This window comes from Salvelinus sp. IW2-2015, unplaced genomic scaffold (genome assembly GCF_002910315.2).
Source record: "Salvelinus sp. IW2-2015 unplaced genomic scaffold, ASM291031v2 Un_scaffold2348, whole genome shotgun sequence".
Lineage (NCBI taxonomy): Eukaryota > Metazoa > Chordata > Actinopteri > Salmoniformes > Salmonidae > Salvelinus > Salvelinus sp. IW2-2015.
Genome location: NW_019943673.1, coordinates 36,932 through 49,988, shown reverse-complemented (window position 1 = coordinate 49,988; position 13,057 = coordinate 36,932). Strand labels below are relative to the sequence as shown.

At 40.4% G+C, this 13,057-nt stretch overlaps 1 protein-coding gene and 3 long non-coding RNA genes across 5 annotated transcripts; 3 read left to right on the top strand and 1 right to left on the bottom strand.

Annotated features, from left to right (window-relative positions):
- The first annotated feature begins 788 nt into the window (after positions 1-788).
- Positions 789-2,224, top strand: LOC139025192 (uncharacterized). Its single transcript, XR_011476658.1, has 3 exons — positions 789-1,244; positions 1,592-1,626; positions 2,010-2,224. It is a non-coding gene; the product is annotated as an uncharacterized lncRNA (long non-coding RNA).
- An 84-nt stretch (positions 2,225-2,308) lies between these two features.
- Positions 2,309-3,069, bottom strand: LOC112073740 (uncharacterized). Its single transcript, XR_011476661.1, has 3 exons — positions 3,020-3,069; positions 2,755-2,807; positions 2,309-2,374 (listed from the first exon to the last, which is right to left on the bottom strand). It is a non-coding gene; the product is annotated as an uncharacterized lncRNA (long non-coding RNA).
- Positions 3,070-4,033: 964 nt separating this feature from the next.
- Positions 4,034-5,227, top strand: LOC112073739 (uncharacterized). 2 transcript variants are annotated; one of them, XR_011476660.1, is made up of 5 exons: positions 4,034-4,159; positions 4,194-4,303; positions 4,372-4,408; positions 4,622-4,695; positions 5,143-5,227. It is a non-coding gene; the product is annotated as an uncharacterized lncRNA (long non-coding RNA). The 2 variants fall into 2 exon arrangements; XR_011476659.1 differs by lacking the exon at positions 5,143-5,227 and having other exon boundaries at positions 4,622-4,718.
- A 4,217-nt stretch (positions 5,228-9,444) lies between these two features.
- On the top strand, positions 9,445-12,545 carry LOC112073737 (large ribosomal subunit protein eL30). Its single transcript, XM_024140977.2, has 5 exons — positions 9,445-9,557; positions 9,672-9,720; positions 10,313-10,458; positions 11,552-11,682; positions 12,450-12,545. The coding sequence occupies exons 2-5, from the start codon at positions 9,700-9,702 to the stop codon at positions 12,500-12,502; spliced, it is 351 nt and encodes a 116-aa protein (XP_023996745.1). The 5' UTR covers positions 9,445-9,557; positions 9,672-9,699; the 3' UTR covers positions 12,503-12,545.
- Positions 12,546-13,057: the final 512 nt, after the last annotated feature.

Genomic DNA, 13,057 nt, shown 5'->3' with positions numbered 1-13,057 from the left:
CTCACCCAGGGGACGCAGAACACGACAACACACACAGGGGACGCAGACACAAACACAGGGGGACGCAGACACAAACACAGGGACAGACACAGGGACACACAAACACCAGCGACGACGCAGACACAAAAACACAGGGACGCAGACACAAACCACAGGGACGCAGACAGCAAACACAGAGGGGACGCAGGACACCAAACACAGGGACGCAGACACAAACACAGGGACGCAGAGCACAAATCCACAGGGACGCAGGACACACAAACACAGGGACGCAGACACAAACACAGGGACGCAGACACAAACCACAGACACAAACAGAACAGAGGAGAAAGGCAGACTTAGAACACGGCACAACCTAAATCACTGTGTCAGATAGGAAGTAAAGACCAAGGATGGACAGAGATGGTCACGCGACTATTGATCAGAGGTAATGTCACGCGACTATTGCATCACATGACGGGTAATGTCACGCGACTATTGATCACAAGGGTATGTCACGCGACTATTGATCACAGAGTAATGTCACGCGACTATGATCCACAGAGATCAGTATGTTTCATCGTCTTCACGCGACTATTGATCAAACAGAGATCATGTCACGCGACTATTGATCACAGAGATCATGTCACGACGAGTCGTACATTGATCAACAGAGATCATGTCACGCGACTATTGATGACACAGAGATCATGTAATCACTATGCGGACGTATTGATCACAGAGATCATGTCACGCCGGACTATTGATCACAGAATCATGTTCACAGCGGCCGCACTATTGACTCACAGGAGCTGCGTCAGCGCTACACCGCCAAGAGACAACCCATCCTCGACGCAATGGACGCCAAGAAACGCAGACAGCAGAACTTCTGAAGAGCCTGAGGAACACTTTCTGACCTGGGCCCGTGTTCATACAGCGTCTCACATTCCAGAGTGCTGATCTATGTGGTCCACTTTCCATGTAATCTTATTCCTTATGATCTAAAAGGCAGAACTGATGCTAGATCAGCACTCTGGCAGCAGAATGCTGAGGACCTTAGAGAAGGCATTCTGACCTGGTGCTTTCTGACCTGACCAAGGGAGAGGAGAGACCTGACAGCTGTCTGGAATTAAATGTCCTCCATTTTGTCTCTCATCACCACCCCAGTAGTCAGTGTGACCTGGAGTTATCCTATCTTCCCATGGCTCTGCTGGCCCTCAGGACTATTTTAAACTATTATTGGGCTGTTAATTATGAACCTGTAGGTAGCTTATTTCTCTGTAATTATGAACTGTAGGTAGCCTTATTTCCCTCTGTTAATTATGACCTGTAGGTAGCCTTATTTCCTCTGTTAATTATGAACCTGTAGGTAGCTTATATCCTCTGTTAATTATGAACATGTAGGTAGCCTTTATTCTCTGTTAATTATGAACCTGTAGGTAGCCTATTTCCCTCTGTTATTATGACCTGTAGGTAGCTTTATATCCCTCTGTTAATTATAAACTGTAGGTAGCTTATTTCCCTCTTGTTATTATGACTGTAGTAGCTTATTTCCTCTGTTAATTATGAACCTGTAGGTAGCCTTATTTCCTCTGTTAATTATGAACTGTAGGTAGCCTTATATCTCTGTTAATTATGAACCTGTAGGTAGCTTATACCTCTGTTAATTATGAACCTGTAGGTAGCCTTATATCCTCTGTTAATTATGAACCTGTAGGTAGCCTTATTCCTCTGTTAATTATGAACTGTAGGTAGCCTTATTTCTCTGTTAATTATGAATGTAGGTAGCCTTATTTTCTGTTAATTTATGAACTGTAGGTAGCTTATATCCTCTGTTATTATGAACCTGTAGGTAGCCTTATATCCCTGTTAATTATTGAACCTGTAGGTAGCTTATTTCCTCTGTTAATTATGAACTGTAGGTAGCTTATTTCCTCTGTTAATTATGACCTGTAGGTAGCCTTATATCCTCTGTTAATTATGAACCTGTAGGTAGCCTTATTTCCCTCTGTTAATTTATGAACCTGTAGGTAGCCTTATTTCCCTCTGTTAATTATGAACCTGTAGGTAGCCTTATTTCTCTGTTAATTATGAACCTGTAGGTAGCCTTATATCCCTCTGTTAATTATGAACCTGTAGGTAGCCTTATTTCCCTCTGTTAATTATGAACCTGTAGGTAGCCTTATATTCCTGTTAATTATGAACCTGTAGGTAGCCTTATATCCCTGTTAATTATGAACCTGTAGGTAGCTTATTCTCTGTTATTATGAACCTGTAGGTAGCCTACACCTCTGTTAATTATGCCTGTAGGTAGCCTTATATCCCTCTGTTAATTATGAACTGTAGGTAGCTTATATCCCTCTGTTAATTATGAACCTGTAGGTAGCCTTACATCCTCTGTTAATTATGAATCTGTAGGTAGCCTTATTTCCTCTGTTAATTATGAACCTGTAGTAGCCTTATATCCTGTTAATTATGACCTGTAGGTAGCCTTATATCCCTCTGTTAATTATGAACCTGTAGGTAGCTTTTATTTCTCTGTTAATTATGAACTGTAGGTAGCCTTATATCCTCTGTTAATTATGAACCTGTAGGTAGCCTTATATCCCTTGTTAATTATGAACCTGTAGGTAGCTTATTCCTCTGTTAATTATGACTGTAGGTAGCCTTATTTCCCTCTGTTAATTATGAACCTGTAGGTAGCCTTATATCCTCTGTTAATTATGAACGTGGTAGCTTACCCTCTGTTATTATGAACTGTAGGTAGCCTTATACTCTCTGTTAATTATGAACCTGTAGGTAGCCTTATTCCTCTGTTAATTATGAACCTATAGGTAGCTTATATCCCTCTGTTAATTATGAACCTGTAGGTAGCCTTATATCCCTCTGTTAATTATGAACCTGTAGGTAGCCTTATTTCTGTTAATTATGAACCTGTAGGTAGCCTTATGTCCTCTGTTAATTATGAACCTGTAGGTAGCCTTATTTCCCTCTGTTAATTATGAACCTGTGGTAGCCTTATATCCCTGTTAATTATGACCTGTAGGTAGCCTTACACTTCTGTTAATTATGAACCTGTAGGTAGCCTTATACTCCTCTGTTAATTATGAACCTATAGGTAGCCTTATATCCTCTGTTAATTATGAACCTGTAGGTAGCCTTATATCCCTCTGTTAATTATGAACCTGTAGGTAGCCTTATATCCCTCTGTTAATTATAACCTGTAGGTAGCCTTATTTCCCTCTGTTAATTATAAACTGTAGGTAGCCTTATGTCCCTCTGTTAATTATGACCTGTAGGTAGCCTTATTCCTCTGTTAATTATGAACCTGTAGGTAGCTTATATCCCTCTGTTAATTATGAACCTGTAGGTAGTTACACCCTCTGTTAATTTGAACCTGTAGGTAGCCTTATACTCTCTGTTAATTATGAACCTATAGGTAGCCTTAATCCTCTGTTATTATGAACCTGTAGGTAGCTTATATCCTCTGTTAATTATGAACCTGTAGGTAGCCTTATATCCTCTGTTAATTATAACCTGTAGGTAGCTTATTCCTCTGTTAATTATAACCTGTAGGTAGCCTTATGTCCCTCTGTTAATTATGAACCTGTAGGTAGCCTTATTTCCTCTGTTTTATAAACCTGTAGGTAGCCTTATGTCCTCTGTTAATTATGAACCTGTAGGTAGCCTTATTTCTCTTGTTAATTATAAACCTGTAGGTAGCCTTATGTCCTCTGTTAATTATGAACCTGTAGGTAGCCTTATATCCCTCTGTTAATTATGACCTGTAGGTAGCCTTATATCTCTGTTAATTATGAACCTGTAGGTAGCCTTATTTCTCTGTTAATTATAACCTGTAGGTAGCCTTATTTCCTCTGTTAATTATGAACTGTAGTAGCCTTATATCCCTCTGTTAATTATGACTGTAGGTAGCCTTATTTCCCTTGTTAATTATGAACCTGTAGGTAGCCTTATATCCCTCTGTTAATTATGAACCTGTAGGTAGCCTTATATCCCACTGTTAATTATGACCTGTAGGTAGCCTTATTCCCTCTGTTAATTATGAACCTGTAGGTAGCCTTATATCTCTGTTAATTATGAACTGTAGGTAGCTTATATCCTCTGTTAATTATGAACCTGTAGGTAGCCTTATATCCCTCTGTTAATTATGAACCTGTAGGTAGCTTATATCCTCTGTTAATTATAACCTGTAGGTAGCCTTATATCCCTCTGTTAATTATGAACCTGTAGGTAGCCTTATATCCTCTGTTAATTATGAACCTGTAGGTAGCCTTATATCCCTCTGTTAATTATGAACCTGTAGGTAGCCTTATTTCCTCTGTAATTATAAACTGTAGGTAGCCTTATATTCTGTTAATTATGAACCTGTAGGTAGCCTTATATCCCTCTGTTAATTATGAACCTGTAGGTAGCCTTATTTCCTCTGTTAATTATGAACCTGTAGGTCGCTTATATCTCTGTTAATTATGACCTGTAGGTAGCCTTATATCCCTCTGTTAATTATGAACCTTGTAGGTAGCCTTATATCCCTGTTAATTATGAACCTGTAGGTAGCCTTATATCCCTCTGTTAATTATGGACCTGTAGGTAGCCTTATATCCCTGTTAATTATGAACTGTAGGTAGCCTTATTATCCTCTGTTAATTATGAACCTGTAGGTAGCCTTATATCCCTCTGTTAATTATGAACCTGTAGGTAGCCTTATTTCCCTCTGTTAATTATAACCTGTAGGTAGCTTATATCCTCTGTTAATTATGAACCTGTGGTAGCCTTATATCCCTCTGTTAATTATGAACCTGTGTAGCTTATGTCTCGTTATTATAAACTGTAGGTAGCCTTATTCTCTGTTAATTATGAACCTGTAGGTAGCCTTATTTCCCTCTGTTAATTATGAACCTGTAGGTAGCCTTATCCCTCTGTTATTATGAACCTGTAGGTAGCCTTATGTCCCTCTGTTAATTATGAACTGTGGTAGCTTATATCCTCTGTTAATTATGACCTGTAGGTAGCCTTATTCCTCTGTTATTATGAACCTGTAGGTAGCTTATTCCTCTGTTAATTATAACCTGTAGTAGCCTTATTTCCCTCTGTTAATTATAAACCTGTAGGTAGCTATGTCCTCTGTTAATTATGAACCTGTAGGTAGCCTTATATCCCAAAGTATGATTGATTAACATATTTTCTTAAATATACGTTTTTCCTTTTAAAGCATCCTCTGATTGATCAATACTGTCTGGGTTTATTTGCTTCTTGGGAAATGACCAGCGATATGGAAAATACTGTTAAAGGAGGATACAACAACGCATTGTAAACGGCAGACTTTCTAGTTGAAAAGAAAAGCTCGTTTGTTGTCAAGATGTGAAGCTTCACCCTCTTTACATCCGCGTCACTAAGAGGCGCGCCAATGTAGAAATGGCTGTCATTTCCAGGTGATACATTCTACGCTCAATTTCAGTTTGAGAACAACGTGTGTGAGAAACCATCTAAATCCCTATAAAATATATTTCAATAAAAAAATTTTTACGGCTGTTGAAAGTTGGACGAAACTGAAAGTGAGTTGTTATCCGGGGTCTTTGGACGTCCACCACCATTGTCCATGCTATCCGGTATCCTTGTACAGGCTGTATCATAACGACAATTGGTCTGAGAATGTAACTCTAACGTTACCCCATTGAAGTTGAAAATGAAAATGGTCAAGTTTAGGTAAGTGTTATGGTTTGGGTAGGCACGTTCCCTTAAACACAGATGGCACAAACCACTGTTACAGGAAATGGGATGCGGGGTAGGGGTTGGAAAGCAGCCTAGTTGTTGTAATTCACCTAGCTACCACGTGGGTGGGACATTCTACATGGACGGTCGCACCTTGAATATAGCCCTACTATTCATAGCAGTTGGTACATTCCACTATGGTAGTGGCAGCCTGCCTGGGGGATGATAGACTAGTGCTTCGATGGAAACCCTGTGGTGTGTATTTGATATGTTATGATATAATACAACTGTTGAGGTTTGTCAACTACCAAAAGCGAACTGGATGAGAATAAATGCTTAAAATACGTGGTTTGTTTTTAAAAAGCAATGAATTATGTGATCTGAGTGGACAGAACTTTTTCTCCCATTAGGACTCGATCTGAAAACCTAATGGAGGGGATGTGATCTTATGTGCACCGAGAAGTTAACCCTGTTCATTGGAACGTTGCTAGTTGTTTATCCTTTCCTGTTCTGCTTGATATTCTGAGCCAATTTGTATTAGTCACATGCGCCGGATACAACAGGTGTAGACCTTACAGTGAAATGCTTACGAGACACTAACCAACAATGCCGTTAAAAAAAGAAGAAATAAAAGTAACAAGTAATTAAAGAGCAGCAGTAAAATAACAATAATGAGACTTATTACAGGGGGGCACCGGTTAGTAATGAGGCTATATACAGGGGGCACCGGTTAGTAATGAGGCTATATACAGGGGGTACGTTAGTAATGACACTATATCAGGGGGACCGGTTAGTAATGAGGCTATATACAGGGGGGTACCGGTTAGTAATGAGACTATATACAGGGGGGCACCGGTTAGTAATGAGGCTATATACAGGGGGCACCGGTTAGTAATGAGGCTATATACAGGGGGTACCGGTTAGTAATGAGGCTATATACAGGGGCGTACCGGTTAGTAATGAGGCTATATACAGGGCGTACCGGTTAGTAATGAGGCTATATACAGGGGGGTACCGGTTAGTAATGAGGCTATATACAGAGGGTACCGGTTAGTAATGAGACTATATACAGGGGGTACCGGTTAGTAATGAGGCTATATACAGGGGGTACCGGTTAGTAATGAGGCTATATACAGGGGGTACCGGTTAGTAATGAGGCTATATAGAGGCTACTATTATAATTATATTGGTGACAACCTGTTTTTGTTTTTTTATTATTAATAAATGTGTGACACAAAAGGAAGTGTAGAACACCATTGCCCATCATGCATTGCTCTAATAACTTTCAAAAGATTGTTCCGAAGTTTGCCCCCAATAAATACATTTTCCTACGAATTAAGTCGCACAAAAATGTGTCTTTTCACACGAATTAAGCCACACAAAACTCACRAAATCTGCTGAAATACTTTTTGTACATATGTGCACAAATTGAGTGTGAGATTGTGTTGCAACAACCTGTCACAAGAAAAATGTAACCATGATCAGATGATGGGTCTACATGCATTGTGAACTGCACTCCATACTGAAATGCACTGTCTGTCCCCACCCTGAGCGTTGAGRATTGATCATGCAGAGAGCAGAGAGAAGGCCAAAGGGAAGCCAGATTTAGACATCACATATCATTTAACAGTTCCATTTTACATCATGCTGTTCATATAAATAATGTATTATCATTTACTGGTTCCTCAGTTATTTATTCCTGGAAAAAGGAGTGGGTTTGGGTGGGAAATCTCGGTAACYCGGTACTGCTATTCAACCCTAGTTACCATGCACTCCTTAAATATCTCAGTGTCAGTGAAGAGCTTGATGTGTTTAATTAAAACCAGGGCTCGAAGTGAGGCGGCACGTGAGGGTATTGTGGTTTTTTTGTTAAATAATTGGACCTGATTTATATAAAGCAATCTATTGCAACGCTTTAGTACACAATGCKTTATGCTAGAAACAAGCTGTAAAATGCCGGGGAAAGACGTGGTCGATGCATATGGGATATCTTTAGTTTGTCTCTGTGATATTGAGGAGGCTACGCTACAACCTTCTATAGGAGACAAAACGAATGACTTTGTTTGAAAAGTAGCATAATGTTGGATTCTTTCACTATCAGGTTTGAGGATCATATGGTGAGCTATGCATGACTAGTTTGGTCATTTAGCCTAGCATATGCTCTTATATTCCCATGTCCTAATCAGTCAACACGCATCTAAACTCAGCAAAAAAAGAAACGGCCCTTTTTCAGGACCCTGTCTTTCAAAGATAATTTGTAAAAACTTCACAGATCTTCATTGTAAAGGGTTTAAACACTGTTTCCCATGCTTGTTCAATGAACCATAAACAATTAATGAACGTGCACCTGTGGAATGGTCGTTAAGACAATAACAGCTTACAGACGGAAGGCAATTAAGGTCACAGTTATGAAAAGTTGGGACACTAAAGAGGTCTTTCTACTGACTCTGAAAAACACCAAAAGAATGATTCCCAGGGTCCCTGCTCATCTGCGTGAATGTGCTTTTGGCATGCTGCAAGGAGGCATGAGGACTGCAGATGTGGCCAGGGCAATAAACACTACTTCTAGGTTTCAGAGCAAGTGACGTAACTGATTGAAACGCTACTAGCGCGTACCCGCTAACTAGCTAGCCATTTCACATCCGTTACATGAGCAAATAATGAGGATGGAGAGCCTCACAAGTTTGAAGAAATTACCTTTCAGTCTAATACGGCTATGTAGTTACTTACCTTTCAGGCTAATACGGCTATATAGTTACTGTTGTAGCTCTTAATCAGCAGCACACTTTTTGTAAGTTGTTAGGCCTCACTGTCCTCTCCAAATTCAGCTGGAATTTAGCCCGAAAAGATGTGAGAAATATGGGTTGAGGATCGGCCTACATCTCCTCTTGTGCTCTGCAGAATATCAGAACTCAAGTGTTTAACATCACCAGTGGCTTAGTCCTCCACATCCGTATGATAGCCTATAACTCTTTTCATAAACTCAATGTGAATGCAAGAGACCAGTCGGAATGTCTGACTGAAATACGGGACAAATCAACTTCTTTGTTGTTGTTGTGGTGTTTAGATTTGTTGATCAAATGTGTGACATGATTGTTTGGGCCAAAATGCGGGACTGTCCCGCACAATCCCGGGACATGTGGTCACAAATTATAGGGCTAGATATCATTATTGAAATAATACTTTTTTAAATAATCGACGAGGGTTGGTGATGTCAACCGCCTGTATTCAATGGAGAGAGATGCTATGCTACTAGCATCATTACATGAATATGCATAGCCATCTCGAGACAACTCCGATATAAAGTTACCGGGATGTCACGTGTCCTACTTATATCAGTACACTCTTAACAACTTAAGCATTACGAAACTTCTATTCGATCAAATAAATCTCACGTAGCAAATAAGCCATACATTTTTTTGTTGACCAAATTCGACACACTCATTGGGAGAGAGACATATTTTCCGCCGAGGTGGGCCTTTCTCTTCCTTCTGTTCCATTATTATGACACACACAGCAGACTCTAAAAACAGACCAGGATCAGTTTTGTGTTTGTCCTCTAGTTGGTAAATAAACACTTTCCATTATAAAAGCTGTTTCTAGATCTGTAGTGTATTGGCCCTTGCTTTCTCGCGATAACATACTCGGGCTGGTAGGGCGCTGTGTACATGATCTGATCTACAAATCACCTGAAATGGCGCACACCGGCTTAAATGTAATACTCATTCTCCACAGATCAGCGAGTCTGCGCAGGACCACCCCACGCGGTCCCGCGTGATCAAGCCAATGGGCCGCAAAGCACGCTGGGACTTCCTTTCTTTCCGAGGCCATATTGGAGAGACATACTTGTAAGTTCAGCTCTGTGTTTATTCTTTAAAAATAAATATATTTAGTCAATTTTGGTGCACATCACCCGGTTGATTACTAACGTAAGATTGTCCAATCTCAAATGTTTTGTTCAGGTTGGCCAGAACGGATTAAATCGCAGCTATGGTTGCCGCAAAGAAGACGGTGAGTCGAGCTCTCATGAACGCGTGTGTGGTGGAAAGCAATTCACGTGGAATCGTGGTGCTATCTGGGCTAAACCATCACATGTGTTGAGCTAACTGTCAATGTTGACCGTACAAATGTTTAACTTGCCCCAACAACCACTTTTTTCTATTTCCCAGGACATTAGTTTTTAGTTTTTGCCAACTTGCTTAATCTAGGCATATAGCTAGCTCTATCGTAACATTCGCCGACTTGCCAGTTAGCAACTAGTTAACGTGAACTAGTTAGCCAAACGGCTATTTGAATGGTTGCATTGGGGTATTTTGAGTTGGCTTATCGAAAAACGCTGTGTAACAGTACTGTTATCGGAAATATGTTAAATCCAGCTAGTTAATTAACAGCTCTTCTGCAACACCATGTCGGCGTGTATAATTAGTTAGTAACGTTACTCAGTTGGGTGGGATGTTGATAGTTAACCAAGCAGATTAAGAAATAAACTAGCATGTTATATGCACTCAAATCACATGTATCTCAATTAGAAGACCGTATCATGTTTGGTTCAATGGATGTGGGCTATATTCATAGTTCACAAATGTTTGTCTCTTGGTGTTAGAAAAAGTCCCTGGAGTCCATCAACTCCCGTCTCCAGCTGGTGATGAAGAGCGGTAAATATGTTCTGGGATACAAGCAGTCTCAGAAGATGATCCGCCAGGGCAAAGCCAAGCTGGTCATCCTGGCCAACAACACACCTGCCCTCAGGTAACTAGTTGGGCCTACATCACAATTATGTAGCAGTATTAGCTAATGAAGTTTAAGCTATCAATAATACACGTTTCACGCAAACTTGGTGAGCTAAAGTTTACTGTGCTGTCCTGAGTTGTATTCATTAGTCGGATTCCGTTACGARACATTTAGCAACGGAAACCGTTTACCCAAATGGAAACTAGATTTGCTGTTGGACGAATTCATGGAAGTCCCYCGAGTAAATGGTTAACAGTTCCCGTTGCAAAGGGTTTTGCAATAGACATCACGTCTTGCAACGGAAACCGATTTTAATGAATACACGTCAGGTCCCTCATCCACCATAGTGTCCGGAACCATGTGAATGGATTTTCAAAGCCAGCCCGGTAGTTAAGCTTGGTGTGATGGACTTACAATCTTCCTAATGGGATCCCAGAAATCCTAATAGTTCCATTTCTACTTCCATAAGTGTTTAGAATAGTTAGATATTGAACAAGTCACATTGAATTAACCAAATAAGCATATCAAGTGTTGCTTGTGTGTTCTTATGGGTAATTTATTTTTCTGTACTCCTCCTACAAAGGCACACCTGTATTGGTCTGCTTGCAGGTGTGTAAGAACAGGAGGAACATTCAAATGAGGGCTGATTKTCTGTTACTGGCTGCACCTGCAGTTGGTCATTCAGCAATCAGACACCTTTTATTCTCTGCCTTTATTTAACTAGACGTGTCAGTKAAGAACAAATTCTTATTTTACAATGACGGCCAAACCCTAACCCGGACGATGCTGGGCCAAATGTGCGCAACCCTATGGGACGCTCAATCACGGCCTGGCATTGAACCAGGGTCTGTAGTGACGCCTCTAGCACTGAGATGCAGTGCCWTAKACCGCTGTCCCACTCGGGAGCCCCACACAACTACAGCATTAGAAGTGGATCACTGTTGCAGTGGACTTGTGTTCATGTTGCTTTCCCCACACACACACAGGATCATGTTTCATTCAACAATAATATATACACACACACACAGGATCATGTTTCATTCAACAATAATATATATAAATGCACACACCTGTGGTCATACTTTGCTAAAAGCTATTTGTCCTTCCTCAGGAAGTCTGAAGTGGAGTACTATGCCATGTTAGCCAAGACTGGCGTCCATCACTACAGTGGGAACAACATCGAGCTGGGCACGGCCTGCGGAAAGTACTTCCGGGTGTGCACACTGGCTATCATCGACCCCGGTGAGTGTCCAATCAGACTGCACGTCCTGTTTACCACGCCCATTCTGTTGATGTATTGTCTGCAGAGTTGGACAATCCTTTAGTAGGATTTTTATAATAAGGATGGTAGCAACATGGAAAATCAAGTCGTCAACAACTCTCTCTATGGGCTGGCTAGCTAGTTACACAGCAAAAGTATGTGGACACTTGTTAAAATTAGTGGATCCGGCTATCAAATAATATAATACTTCAAGAGGTCTTAAATCAGTAGCATAATGGTCCTTGGTATGACCGTAACACAATTCCATATAGCTTAGATTCTGTCAAACTAAAGCTTGGTTAGTTTTAAGCAGTGGTGGGAAAAGTAYAGATACCTTAATAGAAAATGACTCAAGTCACCCAGTAAAAAACTACTTGAGTAAGTCTGAAAGTATTGTTTTTTAAAATATACTTTTACTTTTKATATAAGTGTAAATAATAGCTAATTCCTTATATTAAGCAAAGCAGACATTTTCTATTTATTTACGGATAGCCGGGGGCATGCTGCAATTTACAAATGAAGCAAATGTTTAGTGAGGCAGTAGGGACATTCCCTTTAAGTGTGTGAATCAGACCGTTTTCTTGTCCTACGCATTCAAAATGTATGGAGTAAAAAAAATATATTTTTTATGAATGTAGTAAAAAGTCAAACGTGTTGATACTAAAGTACTTTACACCACTGGTTTTACCTGTATCACCTGTTGTTGATTGGATCTTGTATGCTAAATGTAATATTGGTCTATTAACAGGTGATTCTGACATCATCAGGAGTATGCCAGACCAGCCGCAGGGGGAGAAGTAGACCTTTCACTCTTAATGTTACAAATAAACTTGGTTGAATGGTGTTTCTTTGGTCTTGTCTTTCTTAGTGAGCACAAACATTTAGCTACTTGTATTCTATCCTGTTGCAGTAGACGGTGTCAGAATACGACGGCCTACTGCCACAGGATAAATACAGCCTACTGCCACGGCCTACGACTACATTCTATAATGTCACGGCCTACTGTCCACATGATACAGCCTAACTTGCCACAAGGAATAAATACAGCCTACTGCCACAGAATACGACTACATCTCATAATGAACGGCTACGGCTACATTCTATAATGACACGGCCATGACGTGCACAGAATTGCTATAATGCCACGGCCTAAACGACTAATTCTATAATGCACCGGCCTAAGACTATAATGACACGGCATCACACTTCTAACTAATGTCACGGCCCTACGACTACACTTCTATAATGCCACAGATACGACACTCAATACTGTAGCCTACGACACTTCTATAATGTCACAGCCTACGACTACATTCTATAATGACAAGGCCTAGCCACATTCTATAATGTCACCGG